Raw genomic sequence first — 16454 nt, 5'->3', positions numbered from 1 at the left:
CTTAAGCAGACTGTTAAGTAAGCCTTAATTGAATATCCTGTTTTGTAAGACATGACCGTTTCTGGCTGCTATTTTTGAAACTTAATGGACTAATACTAATGAACAAAGCATACAACTCAATCAAAACTGCTTTTAAAATTTTAACACTGACTACAATTGTCAGGAAAAATTGTAATTAGCGTACACTGACTAAAGTTGAAGAGAACCACCACTCTTTCACTTTAGCAAGACATTGTTTCATGAACAAAAATGGTTGAAAATCTCAAAACAAAAACTAATAGATTCTGAAAGAATGTTTTTCTTGAAAAGAGTCCACAATTGTGGGCCATAATTTTCAGATGAAGAGCTGGTTGTACAGTACTTGTATGTGGAGATGAGAAATTTCTCCACTCAGGAAAGTGAATCCTTGACATTCTCTATTCCAGAAGGATGTGAAAGCTAATTTAATTAATATTTCCATAGATGAATGGATTTTTGGGCACCAAATAATTTGAGGGGTATGAGGATTAGCTTGGGAAGAGGCTTTGAAGTTCAATCACAATCATATTGGATGATGGAACAGGGTGGTGTGTTGTATTTGTGCTGCAAATGGTGCATGCTTAACAGGTTAGCTAAAGCTTACTCTACTTTCATTCCAACAATTCCATTTAGCATTTGTTACTGGAATATTCCTGCAAGATTGTTGACATGAATCCATTTACTCCCAATTCCCAACTACCCAATAGAGTGGTAAACTTTTTGAATACAACTAATTGGTTTGCTAGCTTATGTGAGGGCAGTTGAGAGTCAACACTGCTTCTGAGACTGGAATCATGCATAGCCTAGAGCTTTATATTTTACATCAACCTCCCCATGAATGTTATGACCCACTTCTGGGGCAGCTGGGATGCAAACTGAGGCCTCCTTGCTCAGAGTTACGAAAACTATTACTGTACTGCAGGAGCTCTCATAATCTAAAGCAAGTGAGAATATTAGTCTGAATCTGTAAATTATTAAATCAGTAACATTGTCATTATGCTCCTTAAATAACAATAATTGAATTCACCGATTTTGAGCTAACCAGATGGGTAAAAAAAAATACTCTGATCGTTGAATATATTTATTAGATGGCGACTGAAGGCATGATTTGGCCAAACTGATGTATTCTGTGAAGCTCTGAAGAAGGATCACTGGACCCAAAACGTTGACTGATTTCTCTCCACAGATGCTGTCAGACTTGCTGAGATTTTCCAGCAATTTCTGTTTTTGTTTCTGATTTCCAGCATCTGTAGTTCTTTCTTTTTAAAAAAAAGTATTCTGTGAATAACCATCTAGACAACCATGGAAAATACCAATTTGAATGAGTTCATAAAACTGCTTGTACTTTTTAAAAGTGTAGTTTCGTTGTGATAATGCCTTGATTAAGGGGGTGATATGTCTTTGCAAGAATTGGCTCTTAGAAATTGTACTCCAATTCTTTTTCGCATAAATTCACAGAACTTTATTTCATAGAATTGAAGGCAATATGTCTTGACAAACAAGATCGAAAACACCAAAATTATTTTTTTTCAGTACTTTTCTAATGTAGGTATCAGTCTTTTGAATTGTAACTCAATGTGCATGTCAAGAGGCAGCGAGTTCTCTAGAATCAGATTTCTTTTCAACCTGAAGATAATTGCAAGGAAATGGATCAGAAATGTCAGAAAATTGATTGCAGTATATGAAATACAAGTATGGAACTGGATGTATGGGACAGAAATAACAATATAAAAACTACAGTTTCATTACAAGTATTTTCTTGTGCAAACTGAATATTAGTTAATGGAATTCAAATTTGCCATTTTGACAAATGCTAGGCTTTGCAAAAACCTGTATCGTTTCTTATTGATTATGAATGATACATCTTAGTCACCGAGAAAAATGATAATAGGAATTTTCCACTTTGAATGAACAAGTGATGCACTTTCTTGGATGCCACTTGTGTTATTGGTTGCAAGTTTCAAGGTACCCAGGCTCATGCTGACTTGAATAATTGGCCCTCAACATGTGTAAATAATGTCTTATTGTTGATGTTGAACATAAATTATCTATGTTTCTGTGAACATAAATCAGTTTTAAAAATGTTGCTTTTGATATTGGGAAGACTATTCTAAGTGCAATTCTCACAGGTGAACTTCAACCCGTCACCACAAATGTCGATGTTATTTCATGCCTCTTTGCATCATATAATCAATGAACTTTCTGGATCTCCTACTGCTTAAATCTTAGGATATGAAGAAAATGAGTCTGGAAGTCTTGGTCATTTTTGTCTGGGCTGGTTGTACCTTTTTGATGTTTCTGTTTTGATCATTTTTATTCAACATAATTGACAGTCAATTGCAACCTTTCTTGATGATCAGGATTTACCCAACCCATGGATTCTTTTTTTGATTACTGAATTGAAATGGTAACAACCTGGCTGACAAAACTGTTGCTCTATCCCTAATGTCATTTAAGTTAAGGATGATTTTAAGGTTGACTTTCAGAAGATGGAGATTTCTATGTTGAGTCATTACAGCATAGATCGTGGACATTTGGTCCATCAAACCCACTGCAGCTTTCTTCTAGGCTATATATTAAGAATTTGAATCTCTTGACCAATATTAAGAATGAAGAAGCATTCATATGAGGGAGTTCTGAAAGGCAAAGAGGAGATATTAGGTAGCTATGTCAGATAAGGTTAAGGACAATCCAAAGAGATTCAACAAGTGCATTAAGGTCAAGAGTAACTGGAGAGAGTTGGGTCTCTTAAAGATCAAATAAGTAATCTGCGTTGAATCTCAGGAATTTGAGAAACATAAAATGATATTTTGTCTGTTGTGATTCTGTTCGCCGAGCTGGGAATTTGTCTTGCAGACGTTTCGTCCCCTGTATAGGTGACATCCTCAGTGCTTGGGAGCCTCCTGTGAAGCGCTTCTGTGATCTTTCCTCCGGCATTTGTAGTGGTTTGAATCTGCCGCTTCCAGTTGTCAGTTCCAGCTGTCCGCTGCAGTGATCAGTATATTGGATCCAGGTCGATGTGCTTATTGATTGAATCTGTGGATGAGTGCCATGCCTCTAGGAATTCCCTGGCTGTTCTCTGTTTGGCTTGTCCTATAATAGTCGTGTTGTCTTTACTACCTAAACTGCATAAATCAGACATCCCACTCAGACCCATAGTATCACTACCAGGGACACCATCACACAAACTGGCTAAAGAACTACAGCAGAAACTGAAACACCTGATCATTGGATCCAGACACTCTATACAATCAACACAGGAATTCTTGGACATCATCAGAAATATACGCATAGACAAGGAAGAAAGCAGGGTCTCATTCTATGTAACGGCACTGTTCACCCAATATACTGAACACTGCAGCGGACAGCTCGAACTGACAACCGGAAGCGGCAGATTCAAACCACTACAAATGCCGGAGGAAAGATCACAGAAGCGCTTCACAGGAGGCTCCTAAGCACTGAGGATGTCACCTAGACAGGGGATGAAATGTCTGCAAGACAAATTCCCAGCTCGGCGAACACGACCACAACAACGAGCATCTGAGCTACAAATCTTCTCACATATTTTGTCTGTTTTTACTGTGGAGAAAAAAGAGGCTAGAGAACTCTGCGAAATTAATATTGACATTTTGAAAATAGTTCACACTACAGAAGAGGAAGTGTTGGAAGTCTTAGAAAATATAGAGGTGGGCCTGATTTGAGTATATTCCAGAAAGTGGTGGGAAGTTAGGAAGGAAGCTGTGGAGCCTCTTGCAGAAATTTTTGCATCATTTAGAACTATGGTTAAGGTGCCAGATGACTAGAGAGTTGCTAATGTTATGCTTTTGTTTAGGGGGGGGGGGGGGGGGGGGGATGTAAGGAGAATCCTGGGAACTATAGACCTGTGAGTCTGACTACAATGGTGGGCAAGTTGTTGGAGGTGTTTTCTGAAGATAGTATTTACATGCATTTGGAAAGGCAAAGAAAGATTAGGGATAGTTAGCATGGTCTTATGCAAGGAAATTGTCTCTCAAACTTGACTGAATTTTTGCAGAAGTAACAAAGACGATTCATGAGGGCAGAGTGATAGACATTGTTAAGCAAAACCTCTGACAGGTTCTACGTGGTAGACCAATTGATAAAGTTAGATCACATGGGAGTCAGGGTGAACTTGCTAATTGGATACAAAATTGGCTTAATGGAAGAAGACGGGGTGGTGGTGGAGGAGATTGTCTGTCTTTTGTGCTGGAGGCATGTTACCAGCAGTGCTTCACAGGGTCCATAAGTCCCAGCAGAATTGCTGAGTTCACTTTTGTTATAAACAATTTAGATGAGAATATAGAAGGCATGGTTAGCAAGTTTGTAGATGACATCAAAATTGGTGGTGTAGTGAACAGTGAAGGAGGTTATCGAAGATTACAAAGAATCTTGATCAGTTGGGTCAATGGGCTGAGGAGTGACAGATGGAGTTTAATTTGGATAAACGTGAGGTCTTACATTTTGGTACAACAAAGGCAGGACTTACACAAGTAAAAGTGGGGTTTCGGATAGTGTTGTAGAACAGAGATCCAGGGGTTCAGGTGCATGATTATATGAAGTTTGCATCACATGCAGACAGGGTGGTTAAAGCATTTAGCACGCCTGCCTTCATTGTTTGGACCTTTTGACTATAGGAGTTGGAAAGTTATGTTGAGGTTGCACAGGATGTTGGTCAGCCCTCGTCTGGAGTACTGTGTGCAGTTCTGGTCACCCCCTCAGGATGGATATTATTAACCTGGAGAAAGTTCATGAAACATATTCTAGAATATTGCCTGGAACGGAGGGTTTGAGTTAGAAGGAGAGCCTGGATAGGTAGGGAGGAGTTTTGTTGGAGCATAGGAAGTTGAGGGTTGACATTGTAGAAGTTTATAAAATCATGAGGGGTATAGATAAGGTGAATGGCAGGTGTCTTTTCTCAGGGAGTTTTCAACACTAGGATCATATTTGTATACATGAAAGCAACAAGATTTAAAGACATTAGGGGCAAGTTTTTTTTATACAGAATGTTTAATTTGTGGAATGAATTACCTAGGAAGTGATGAATGTGGGTGCAGTTATAACTTTTTAAAAGCCATTTGGATAAATTCCTGAATAGATGTTTGGAGGAATATGGGCCCAGTTCAGGCAGGTGGACCTAGGTTAGTTTGGGATTATGGTTGGACTGAATATTTATGACTCTATAACTTAATTATGTATTTGGTGGTACATTTACTCCTGCCAAAATCCTTACCAGATGGCAATCCTGACAAAAATAAAATCTATGACTGATGTTTGATGGATCTCTTGCATTCCTAAAACTCAATAACTTGCAGGACGACTTTATCTGCAGCAATTTTCATTTTAACTCCATAATATGATGGTTTCACATAAGACAACTACCTGATGATGGCTGTTGGTGTATCTTTCATTACTCCTTGATGTTGGAACTGCTGGTGCTGTTCTGGCCATGTCTGACAGCACCATCAAAACAAAGCAAGCTGGTTTTCTCCCCCTGTACACTGATCAGCTTGGTGTGTTTGGCCCTTCTAAGAGTGAAAAAGCCATGACAATCGATAATTAGAGTTGACTAAAGTTATACCTTATGTATGGAGTATTCTTCAAGTTGAAATAAATGTTAATATTAAAAGCTGAAGGTGCTGGAGAAATTCCAAGTATGGCTGCATCTCTGGAAAGCAGAACAAAGTTGTACTGAGTCTGAAACATTATCTTTGTTTCTCTCAATACTGATACTACGGGACCAACTGAGTTTCTCTAGCACTCTTTATTCCATCACCCGCAAAATTTTTCATTAGCTTTTGATATTAATGCCAAAATATTGTGGAGAAGGACATGAGGAAAATAATAGCCACTGCAGCTGACAAATCTGTATTCTGTTGCATTGAACTTAAGGAGACTGAGAACTTCGAATGTAAAGGTAATCAGCAGGAAGAAGGCTGTTCGACATAAATGGAATCCTTTAGTTTACATCAAGCATCACAGAACTGAAAGGGGCACCCGGGATATAATAGATCATAAAAACGTGGACCAATGTTAGTACCGTTTAGCTTTATCCAAGAGTTTTGGCTTGTTTTAATTACCACAGCCTTGGAAATCGATGTGAAAAGTAGCACTTACAATAGGGGCCAAACATCGGTCGTTTAAACTAAGTATAGAGCTGGAGAAAAAAAAACGAATTGCTGAAGAATTGCAGCAGGTCAGACAGCATCTATGAGCAGAAAGCAGAGTGAATATTCCGAAGTCTGGCGACTCTTCATCAGACCTGAAGACTATGCAATAGGGTTGGACCACATAAGGCATTAATAGTTCGTGCGCTGGTGCTTCCAATTAAACCTGTTTGACTATAACCTGGTGTTGTGTGATTTCTAACTTAGTCTGGTAAAAACTGTTTACTATTGTCTTCCCAACCCCGCCCCAGTAGGTGAGAGTGACTGATAGACTGAGCCAGGCCATCTAATCAGCTGCCCCTGTCCATTTCTTCCCTCCCTTCCCAAAACCCAAGGATCTAAGGTGCACGTTCAATTTCTCCCCTTTAAAGGCGTTGGTTTCATTTCTCTTCTCGCTACACCTTGTGCAGTTGCCATCAGAAAAAGCAGTTGCTCAGAGGGAAATTCACACTGACAAAGGTAGCTGTGTGAGCACAGGCAGCGGACACGAAAATGCCAAAAGGAGAGGATTCGCCACAATAGGATAGTCTTAGCTGGGGTATAATGAGCGATATTTGGAATAAGATGTCAGTTGGAACTGTCTGCGTCACCGCTGGTTTAACGGGTCTTTCAAGTTTTGTGTTTCTGGCGGTAGCGATAGGTACGGATTATTGGTACATCATCGACGTCTCAAACTCCAGATATAACTATGGGGAGCATTGGGAGGATTTAAACTCTCATTCTGGACTCTGGAGAATTTGCGAAGGTAGGAAACATTATAGAGCATTACATTTCGTAGAGATTGTAACTTAATCAGCATTATGATCGACCGATTATTGAAATATTTCTATGGGTTAAGCCTGGGGGTTTGTCCTCCTCAGATATTGTGGCCTTTGGTGATCTCGGTGTTTGAACTGCAGACGACAATATTACCTAGCTTTGGGAACTGGACATTCTGAATTCTCGCAAATACAATGCCTATCAGTGTTAGTCCCCCTTAAATCTTCGGATCATTGTGCTCACAGGGTGCCGCACCTCCACGTTATTATTGGAACTGGACTTTCAGGTTATTTTATTCCATAGATTTCCAACGGAACCGTTGTTACTGATACAAAGGAAGTAAAATAACCAGTAACCTCCAGAGATTGGTGTGAGTTCCAAAGGTATATGTAACAAGTATATTCTGTCAAAAATCAAATCATACCAGGTTATAGTCCAACAGGTTTTTCTGGGCTAGGAACTGCCGACCCTCTTCAAATATTGGAGTTCAACCCCTCTTTAATATAATTTCACATTAAACCAGCCTTTCTCACAGACTGGGCACAACTTTTTATTTTTAAAACGAGCAATTCTGAAATATTTCTAAAGCTTAAGTAAAATTCAAGGTGAAACCAGCAAGGCGTTAATTTCTAACCTTGCAATTTCATCATGTTCTGTAGCATCGTTAACAGAAGTCACGGGAGGGGTTCTGCTAGAATTCACAAAACGCCAGCGAGCATCTGCCCGGCTCCGGTATACTGTACTGAGCACCTGAGCTGCTGTATATCCATACTCCCTTCTTGCTGTAAGAACGCTCCCCTCTGACAAAGTACAGAAATATTGCTGCAATTATTATTTAATTTTCCTTTAAGACCGGTGACATATTGTGGAGGCTTTGATAGGAAAGAAATTGCCCTAATTCGTACACCCATTTACAAACAAGTTCTAATCAATTCGACATTGCTGAATAGTCACAGTCCAATTGGACCATAGGACTGCTCTCTCGCTCTCTCTCTCTCTCTCTCTATACAGGGAGAGAGAGGACAGGTGGTAACCTGAGGGTCACCATGCTTCAGGTAAAGGTAGAGCTTGAGAAGCCCTTCAGGATAACCTCAGCTAGTGCTGAAATTGAACTCATGTCACATTTCAAGCCAGCATCTGGCCAATTGAGCTAGACTCTATTGAAATCGGGTGCTGGCAGGTGGGACTAGATTGGATTGGGAATCTGGTCGGCATGGACAGGTTGGTCCAAAGGGTCTGTTTCCATGCTGTACATCTCTATGACTCTATAAATGGTGAGGTTAGCATAACATATAATTGGCCTGGGAGGGCAGGTCGCGGAGACAAGTGTGTGCCATTCTGAGCTGGGTTCCAACCAATGACAGCATGGAAGTACATTTATGGAAGTACAGTTTTGATAGGTCTGCAGTAAGCTGGAAAATAACAAAATGAGCTTGGGTTGAGAATGAATAGAGGTTTACCACCTTGCGTAACTTTCTCAGATTAGCACAAAGCTAGTCTGATCACACAAGGCACCATTAGATTATGCCTGGTCTGACATAACTGCTTGATCATCCTGGTGTGCAACATAATCCCTGGTTTCATTTACTCTACTGTAAATCATTTTCCTTAAATCCTCCTCCCTATCTGCTCCCCCTTGCTTCAGGTAAATGTGAGGAGCTAGCGATCTTCACCATATAGATTGAGGCCAACTGATAAGCTACCATCTGACCCTTGCCACACCACTCGCCTCCCTTCCTGTGGCGCAAGGGTTGAAACTTTTCAAAGAATATCTGATGACCTAGCCCTGAACCGCATTTTCCTCTATTTTCTCTCTTAGGTCCTCTCCAAGCTTCTTTGGACTGAGCTGCTTCTCCTTCATATCACTCTGATTAGGTTGCTGACCATCTACTTTCCTCTGTGTTTCTGTATTAGTAGTTTTGTTTTCTTGTGCTCTAGCTCCTACTTCAAATTTGCCACAGTCACCTCTTTTCATAAAAATAATCCTTCTTGCAAAACTGCCACCCTACCTTTTTTCCCTATATTTTACATGAGAGTTGAAGATGTCAACACAGCATAGAAAAAGACCCTTCACCCATCAAACCTGCACAAATCACAAGCGTCGGCATTGCAAATGTGCCTCTAAATACTTCAAAGTCATAAGGATTTCTTCTTCCAGCACTCTTACTGGCAGTGAGTTCCAAATTCCATAAACCGCTGATGGAAACTAAATCCTCACATCTCCTCTGAAATGTCCTGACCCTTACCTTAAATCCAAGTCCGTGGTCATTGATCCCTCCAGCAAGGGAAAAGTTCCTTCTTGCCTAACATGTCCACGCCCTTTATAGTTTTATACATCTCAATCATGTCCTCCATCAGTCTTGTGTGTTTCAGGGAAAGCAACCCCAATTTGTTCAGTCTCTCTGCAAAATGAAAACTCTCCAGCCAGGCAGCATCCTGGTAAATCTTCAGTGCATCCTATCTTATGCAATCACATTCCTCTGACAATATGGATTCTAGAACTGTGCACAATGCTCCAGCTGGGGCCTAACCAAAGTTTTACACAGTCCCAGCAAACTTTCCTGCTTTTAAATTCTACACCTGGGCTAATAAAGGCAAGTATGCCATGTGCCTTCATAACATTTTTGTTTGAAAATGAGGTAATTTATTCTGAGACAAGGATGATGCATTTAAATGAGGGAAATTATAAAGGCATAAGGCACAGATTCTGGTTGACTGGGAAAATGCGTTGAAAGGCATGACTCTCCATAGGCAATGAATAGTCTTTAAAGAACTATTATATGACTTACAACAACTATACATTCCTTCGCAAAGTAAAAACTCCAAAAAATGTAAGTCAACCATGGTTAAAAAAGGAAGTTCAATATTGTGTATGATTTAAAGAAAAAGCCTAGAAAAATGCCAGGGATATCAGTAATTATGAGGATTGGGAGATTTATAGAATACAACAAGAAGCTGATATGGAGAATGGTTTATTAACACAATCTCACAAAAATATAAATGGTCTGTAAAAGTCTAAAGAGGCAAGGTTTTGACTAAAACAAAGGTGGGTCCATTAAAGATGGAACGATGGGAATTGATAACGGGGAATACTGAAGTATGGTTAATTTATGTCAATTTTTACTGAGGAAGATGTAATAAATCTTCCAGAAGTGGAGATCAAAGGTGAGGCAGAGTGAAGAGCTGAAGGAAATGAGTATTATTAAGATGATTTTATTGGATAAATTAATGTGTCTGAAAGTTGCTAAATCTTCAGGATGTGATAGTCTGTATCCCAGCGTGTTGAAGGAGGGGCCTATAGGGATAGTCAATGCATCGGTGATTATCTTCCAACATTCTATGGACTCTGGAATGATTCCTGCAGATCGAAAGATGGCATATGTCACCCCACTATTTAAGAAGGAAGCAAGAGAGAAAACAAAAAGCATAGGTCTGTTCGCCTTACCTCAGTATTCGGGAAAATGTTTGAATTTGTTATAAAGCATGGATGAAATTGTAGTATTTTGCAAATGTTACTATCAAGATAGCTAAGAGCTGTTGGACATACTATACTTGAATTTTGGCAAGGCTATTGCTAAAGGCCACTTAGAAAGATTAAAGCACATAGGTCAAGAAGTAATATATGGCATAGATTAAGGATTGACAAACAGATAGAAAATGGAGAGTTGGAATGAAGTGTCTTTCTGACATTGACAGGTTACGACTAATGGGGTGCCTCAAGATTTGATACAATATACACTAATGATTTGGAAGTGAACAGTAAATGTAATATTTTCAGATTTGCAGATAATAGAAAACAAAGTGGGAATGTGTGCTGTGAGAAAGATGTTTCAGGAGGATTGAACAGGCTTAAATGAATGGACAAGAACATGGCAAATGTAATATAGTGTGGAGAAATGTAAATTATCCACTTTAGTAGGAGGACAGCCGTGCAGAATATTTCTTAAATATTAAGAGTTTGGAAGTATAGATGTATAAAGTGAACAATGTGTCCTCACCAGTAAGTCTCTCAAGGTTAACATTCAGGTGCAGCAAGCTATTTGGAAGGCTACTGAAATGTTAGTCTTTATTGCAAGATCATTCTGAGTACAGGAATAGTAAATTGTGTCAATTGCACAAGTATTTTGTTCAACTACAATTGGAGTACTGTGTACAGTTTTGGTCTTCTTATTTTGAGAGAGATATTGTTATAAAAATTATCCAGACTTGTTCCTAGGATGGTGGGACTATCCTATTAAGAAAGACTGGTCAAGTTGATCTGGTATTCTCCAGAGTTTTGAAGAATGAGAGGTAATCTCATTGAAATCTATAAAACACCTGAAAGGGATAGACAAGGTAGAGATATTTCCCATAGCTGGGAGTCTAAAAGCAGGGGATACAATTTCAAGGTAATGGGGATAACAGTTAGACCCAAGATGTGGAATGATAATTTTATTCAGAGGGTTTTGAACCTTGGGAATTCTCTACTACAGTGGGTATGGAAGCTTAGTTTAAGGTATAGTTTTTAAAAAATCATTCATGGGATGTGGATGCCATTCACTGGGCTTGTATTTATTGCCTGTCCCTAATTTTTCTTGAGAAAATGGTGGCTGCTTTATTGAACCGCTGCAGTCTATTTGCTGTAGGTATACCCACAATGCAATTAAAGAGGGAATTCCAGGATTTTGACTGAGTGGCATTGAAGTAATTTCAAAATCACGATGGTAAGTAACTTAGAAGTGAACTTGCAGGTGATGGTGTTTCCGTGTATCTGTTGGTCTTGTCTTTCTGGATGGAAGTCGTCATAGGGAGGTGCTGTCAAAGGAGCCTTAGTAGATTTCTGCAAAGCATCTTGTAAATAATATACGCTATTGCTATTGAACATCAGTGGTAGTGGGAGTGAATGTTTGCGGATGTGGTGCGAATCAAGCTTTGTCCTCATGGTGTCAAACTTCCTGATTATTGTTGGAGCTGTGCTCATTCAGGTAAGTATTGTTTCACATCCTGACTTGTGCTTTGTAAGACTTTGAGGCGTCGGGAGGTATGTTACTCACTGCAAACTTCCTAACCCCTGATTTGCTCTTGTGGTTGCAGTATTTATAGACTGATAAATTTCTGATTACAAGTGTCATAAAATGTTTTGGAGATGAGGTGAGTAACTGACATTGAGGTGCTTGATCATCCATGATCACGTTGAATGGCAGGCAGGTTCGACAGGCTGAATAACTGATTCCTGTTCCTTTGACCCTCTCCAGAGCCTTTGCTGCCATTCACATCTGGCTTTCTTTCGTGGAACTCGATATTTGAATTCCTCTAATTGGATTTCCACGTCCATCACAGTATTAGAATAATAGCAACAGTATTTACGACATCAGTAACAAGTGTACACTTCAAACCCTTAGGCAAAACATGGTGTTGCACTAAAGTCACATTGCAGATAAAGAGTCTCATGGCCAGTTTGATCACGTTTCTTGTCTAAATTTTCCAGGGAAGAACACATCCTCAACTTTCTGTAAGTGAAACCTTAAGTCATGTTACTAAGAGAAAGAAACTAGACACCAAAGCACTGAAGAAAATTCAAGATGTGAAAGTTCACCTAGCTTTCATATTGTAGAAAATGATTCCTGGAATCATCAGTTTTTCCCATAAAATATTTACAGATGTGATTGATGACCAGACTGTGTTCTTATAGTCTCACTGTGTTAGAGTGGATTTACTTCCTAGCATTTTAAGTTCTCACTCTGTGTGTGATGCTCCTGGCTGTCAGCTAAATCTAGCATTAATTGAATTTGAAGTATCGGTGATGTACTTTATTTCAATAGAGATCACTGAATGCAGCTCCCTGATGTGCCTCTGATAGACATGTTCAAACACTCGCTAGCATTGATGGTTACAAAGTGCTTTTGGGTATGTTGGCTTTTTGAAAGGTGACAATACAACAAAAAAACCTTCAGAGATGGTATTTGCGCTGTTTAGTCCTTAGTTTCCTGTGGATTTTTCCTTGCCTTCCACTTATCCCCTACCCCCCACCTTCTATTTCTCATTTATTCTTTGGCGCCAGCATTTGATGATATGACTTCAAGTTTGGAGGGGCACGGCAGGTCGGGCAGCGTCCGGGGGGCGGGAGAGTCGGCGTTTCGGGCATGAGCCCTTCATCGGGGATTCAGGCTTATGCCCAGGATGTCGGTTTTCCTGCTCCTCGGATGCTGCCTGGCCTGTTGTGCTTTTCCAGCACCACTCTTGACTCCCTAAAGCCATTTACAAGGCACACGTACAGATGGAATATTCCCCACCTGCCTGGATGAAGCCGGTTCCAACAATACTCAAGAAGATTAACATGATCCAGAACAAAGCAGCTTTATATCCTCAAACATCCATTCTTCCACCACTGAAGCTCAATAGCAGCAGTAGGTGGCGCTGCCAAAAGCTTCGTAGACAACACCTTCCAAACCTGCAACCTGCACTTCCATCTAGAAAGATGAGGGCAGCAGATACATGGGAACACCACCACCTATAATCTCCCTTTAAGCCACGTGCCATCTTTAAGCGACTGCTAGACATGCACATGGATAGCGGTGAGTTGAGGGGTGCGTAGGTTAAGTTACTATATTGTACATTAGGATTAAATCTCGGCACAACATTGTGGGCTAAAGGGCCTGTTCTGTGCTGTACTTTTCTATATTCTACTTTTCTATTATACACAACTGTTGACCTCTTTGTTGTCTTTGTGATGTCAGGCTGCTTGTCCAGTAGACAATGAGGCACTTTCTCTCTGCACACAGCAAGATCCAGATAACATTCAGGGCTGACTTGATATGTGGTAATAATGTTCATGCCATGTAAGTTCACAGCAGTAAAAACCTTCAACATGACAATGTTGAACAACCTTCAGTTGGATTTCAATGGTATTACCACCATTAAATGCCCCAGGAACAATATACTAGAGATCACAATTGACCAGAAGCTTAACTGTAACAGTCCACATAAATATTGTGATGACAAAAGCAGTAAAGAAGCTTGGATTATTCTCGTTACTCAACTCCTAACTCCTCAATGCCAATTTGTCACAGACCAGGCCCAACATAAATCATTTGATGGAAAATGCTCCACTTCCTTGGATCAGAGGAGCTCCACAGTTCTTGGGAATTTTGACACCATTTCAACAAAATGGATTAATTGATTGACGATCCATACATAATCTTAAGTGCTCATTCCTGCCATCATTAGCAGAGAGCGGCCTCAATGTATGCAAAGTACAAAGTGCACTGCGAAGACCCCCTCAACGACAGCTTCCAATTCTGCACCCAGTACTGGTAGTAATGCAAGGGCAACAAGCACAGAGAACCACCACTGACTTGGCATATTCTTTGTAAAGTTTAGATGCCATCCTTACTTGGAAATATAGTACGGTTCCTTCATCTTTGCTGGGTCAAAATCCCAACCTATTGTAGGTATATCTAGACCACAAGAATTGCGGTCGTTCAAGAAGTCAGCTCTTTACCAGCTTCTGAAAGGTGATTGGCAACCATGTGTTTTTTTATTTATTTACTTTTATAATATTGGTGTCAGTGGCTGGCCAGCAATTACTGCCCATCCTTAGAACATAGAACAATACAGTGCAGAACAGGCCCTTCGGCCCTCGATGTTGCGCCCGACCTGTGAACTATTCTCAGCTCGTCCCCTACACTATTCCATCATCATCCATTGTTTAAATCTCCCTAATGTGCCTAGTTGACTACATTAGCAGGTAGGGCATTCCCCCCCTTTCCACTCTCTGAGTAAAGAACCTGCCTCTGACATCTTAAATCTATCACCCCTCAATTTGTAGTTAGGCCCCCTCACACAAGCTGACGTCATCATCCTAGGAAAAAGACTTTCACTGTCTACTCTATCTAATCCTCTGATCATCTTGTATGTCTCTATCAAATCTCCTCTTAGCCTTCTTCTTTCCAATGAGAACAGACCCAATTCCCTCAGCCTTTCCTCATAAGACCTTCCCTGCAGACCAGGCAACATCCTGGTAAATCTCCTCTGCACTTTTTCCAGTGCTTCCACATCCTTCCCGAAATATGGCGACCAGAACTGTACACAATATTCCAAGTGTGGCTGCATTAGCGTTTTGTGGAGTTGCAGCAAGATATTGCGCCTCTGGAACTCAATCCCTCTATGAATGAAACCTAACACACTGTATGCCTTCTTAACAGCGCTGTCAATCTGGGTGGCAACTTTCAGGGATCTATGTACATAGACTCCAAGATCCCTCTACACATCCACACTACCAATAACCTTTCCATTGACCCAGTACTCTGCCTTCCTGTTATTCTTCCCAAAGTGCATCACCTCACATTTAGCTGCATTGAACTCCATTTGCCACCTCTCAGCCCAATTCTGCAGTTTATCCAAGTCCCCTGCAACCTGTTACATTCTTCCAAACTGTCCACTACTCCACCAACTTTAATCTCGTCTGCAAATTTACTAATCCATCCACCTATGCTTGCGTTAAGTCATTTATAAAAATGACAAACAGCAGTGGTCCCAAAAAGATCCTTGTGGCACACCACTCCAGGCTGAATATTTTCCATCAACTACCACTCGCTGCCTTCTTTCAGAAAGCCAGTTTCTAATCCAAACTGCTAAATCACCCTCAATTCCATGCCTCTGTATTTTCTCCAACAGCCTACCATGTGAAACCTTATCCAACCTGACCTTGACAAAACCATGTTGACTATCTGAAATCAAATTGTTGCTTGCTAGATGATTATAAATCTTATCTCTTATAATCCTTTCCAAAACCTTTCCTACAACAGAAGTAAGGCTGACTGGTCTATAATTACCTGGGTCATCTCTACTGTCCTTCTTGAACAAGGGCACAACATTTGCAATCCTTCAGTCCTCTGGTACTAAACCTGTAGACAATGATGACTCCAAATATCAAAGCCAAAGGCTCTGCTATCTCCTCCCTAGCTTCCCAGAGAATTATCGTGAGTGGTTTGGAGGGAACTTGCAGGTGATGGTGTTTCTATGTACCTGTTGCCTTTGACCTTCTAGATGGAAGTTATCATGGATTTGGAAGATGCAGTCTAAGGATCTTTGGTGAATTTCTGCAACTTGTGGATGATACAGCTGCTGCTGAGCATCAGCAGTGGAGAGAATGGGTATCTGTGGATGTGGTGCCAATCAAGCAGGCTGCCATTTGCTGGATGGTGCTAAGCTTCTGAGTGTTGTTGGAGCTGCACCTATCCAGGCAAGTGGAGAGTATTCCAATAAATGAATTAAAACAAAATCAAGGCATGAATTAAACTTTAGTCAGACAAGCATAAAGTATTCTATCAAACTCCAGATTTGTACATTGCAGATGATGAATATGCACAGGAGAGTCAGCAGGTGAGCTCCTCACCACAGAATTCCTAGCATTTGGTTTGCTCTTGCAGCTATATTGGTCTAGCTAAATTTCTGCTCAACAGTAACCCTCTGTCACTTCAGCTGTTGATAGTAGGCAGTTTTCAAGATGACAAT

The 16454-nt window shown here is 40.3% G+C and overlaps 1 protein-coding gene across 2 annotated transcripts in view; it reads left to right on the top strand.

Moving 5' to 3' along the window:
- The first annotated feature begins 6450 nt into the window (after positions 1 to 6450).
- The window catches only part of tmem235b (transmembrane protein 235b), a 53944-nt gene continuing 43940 nt past the window's right edge, over positions 6451 to 16454 (top strand). The window contains exon 1 of one of the 2 annotated variants that reach the window (XM_072558728.1): positions 6451 to 6945. In XM_072558728.1, the coding sequence (XP_072414829.1) occupies positions 6744 to 6945 (202 nt within the window). In that variant the 5' untranslated portion in view covers positions 6451 to 6743. The remainder of the gene's footprint in view (positions 6946 to 16454) is intronic. The other variant, XM_072558726.1, reaches the window with a different exon arrangement.

The sequence above is a fragment of the Chiloscyllium punctatum genome, chromosome 39 (genome assembly GCF_047496795.1).
Source record: "Chiloscyllium punctatum isolate Juve2018m chromosome 39, sChiPun1.3, whole genome shotgun sequence".
In the NCBI taxonomy this organism is placed as follows: Eukaryota; Metazoa; Chordata; class Chondrichthyes; order Orectolobiformes; family Hemiscylliidae; genus Chiloscyllium; species Chiloscyllium punctatum.
The sequence above is the reverse complement of the archived record's forward strand: the minus strand, read 5'-3'. Positions and strand labels throughout refer to the sequence as shown.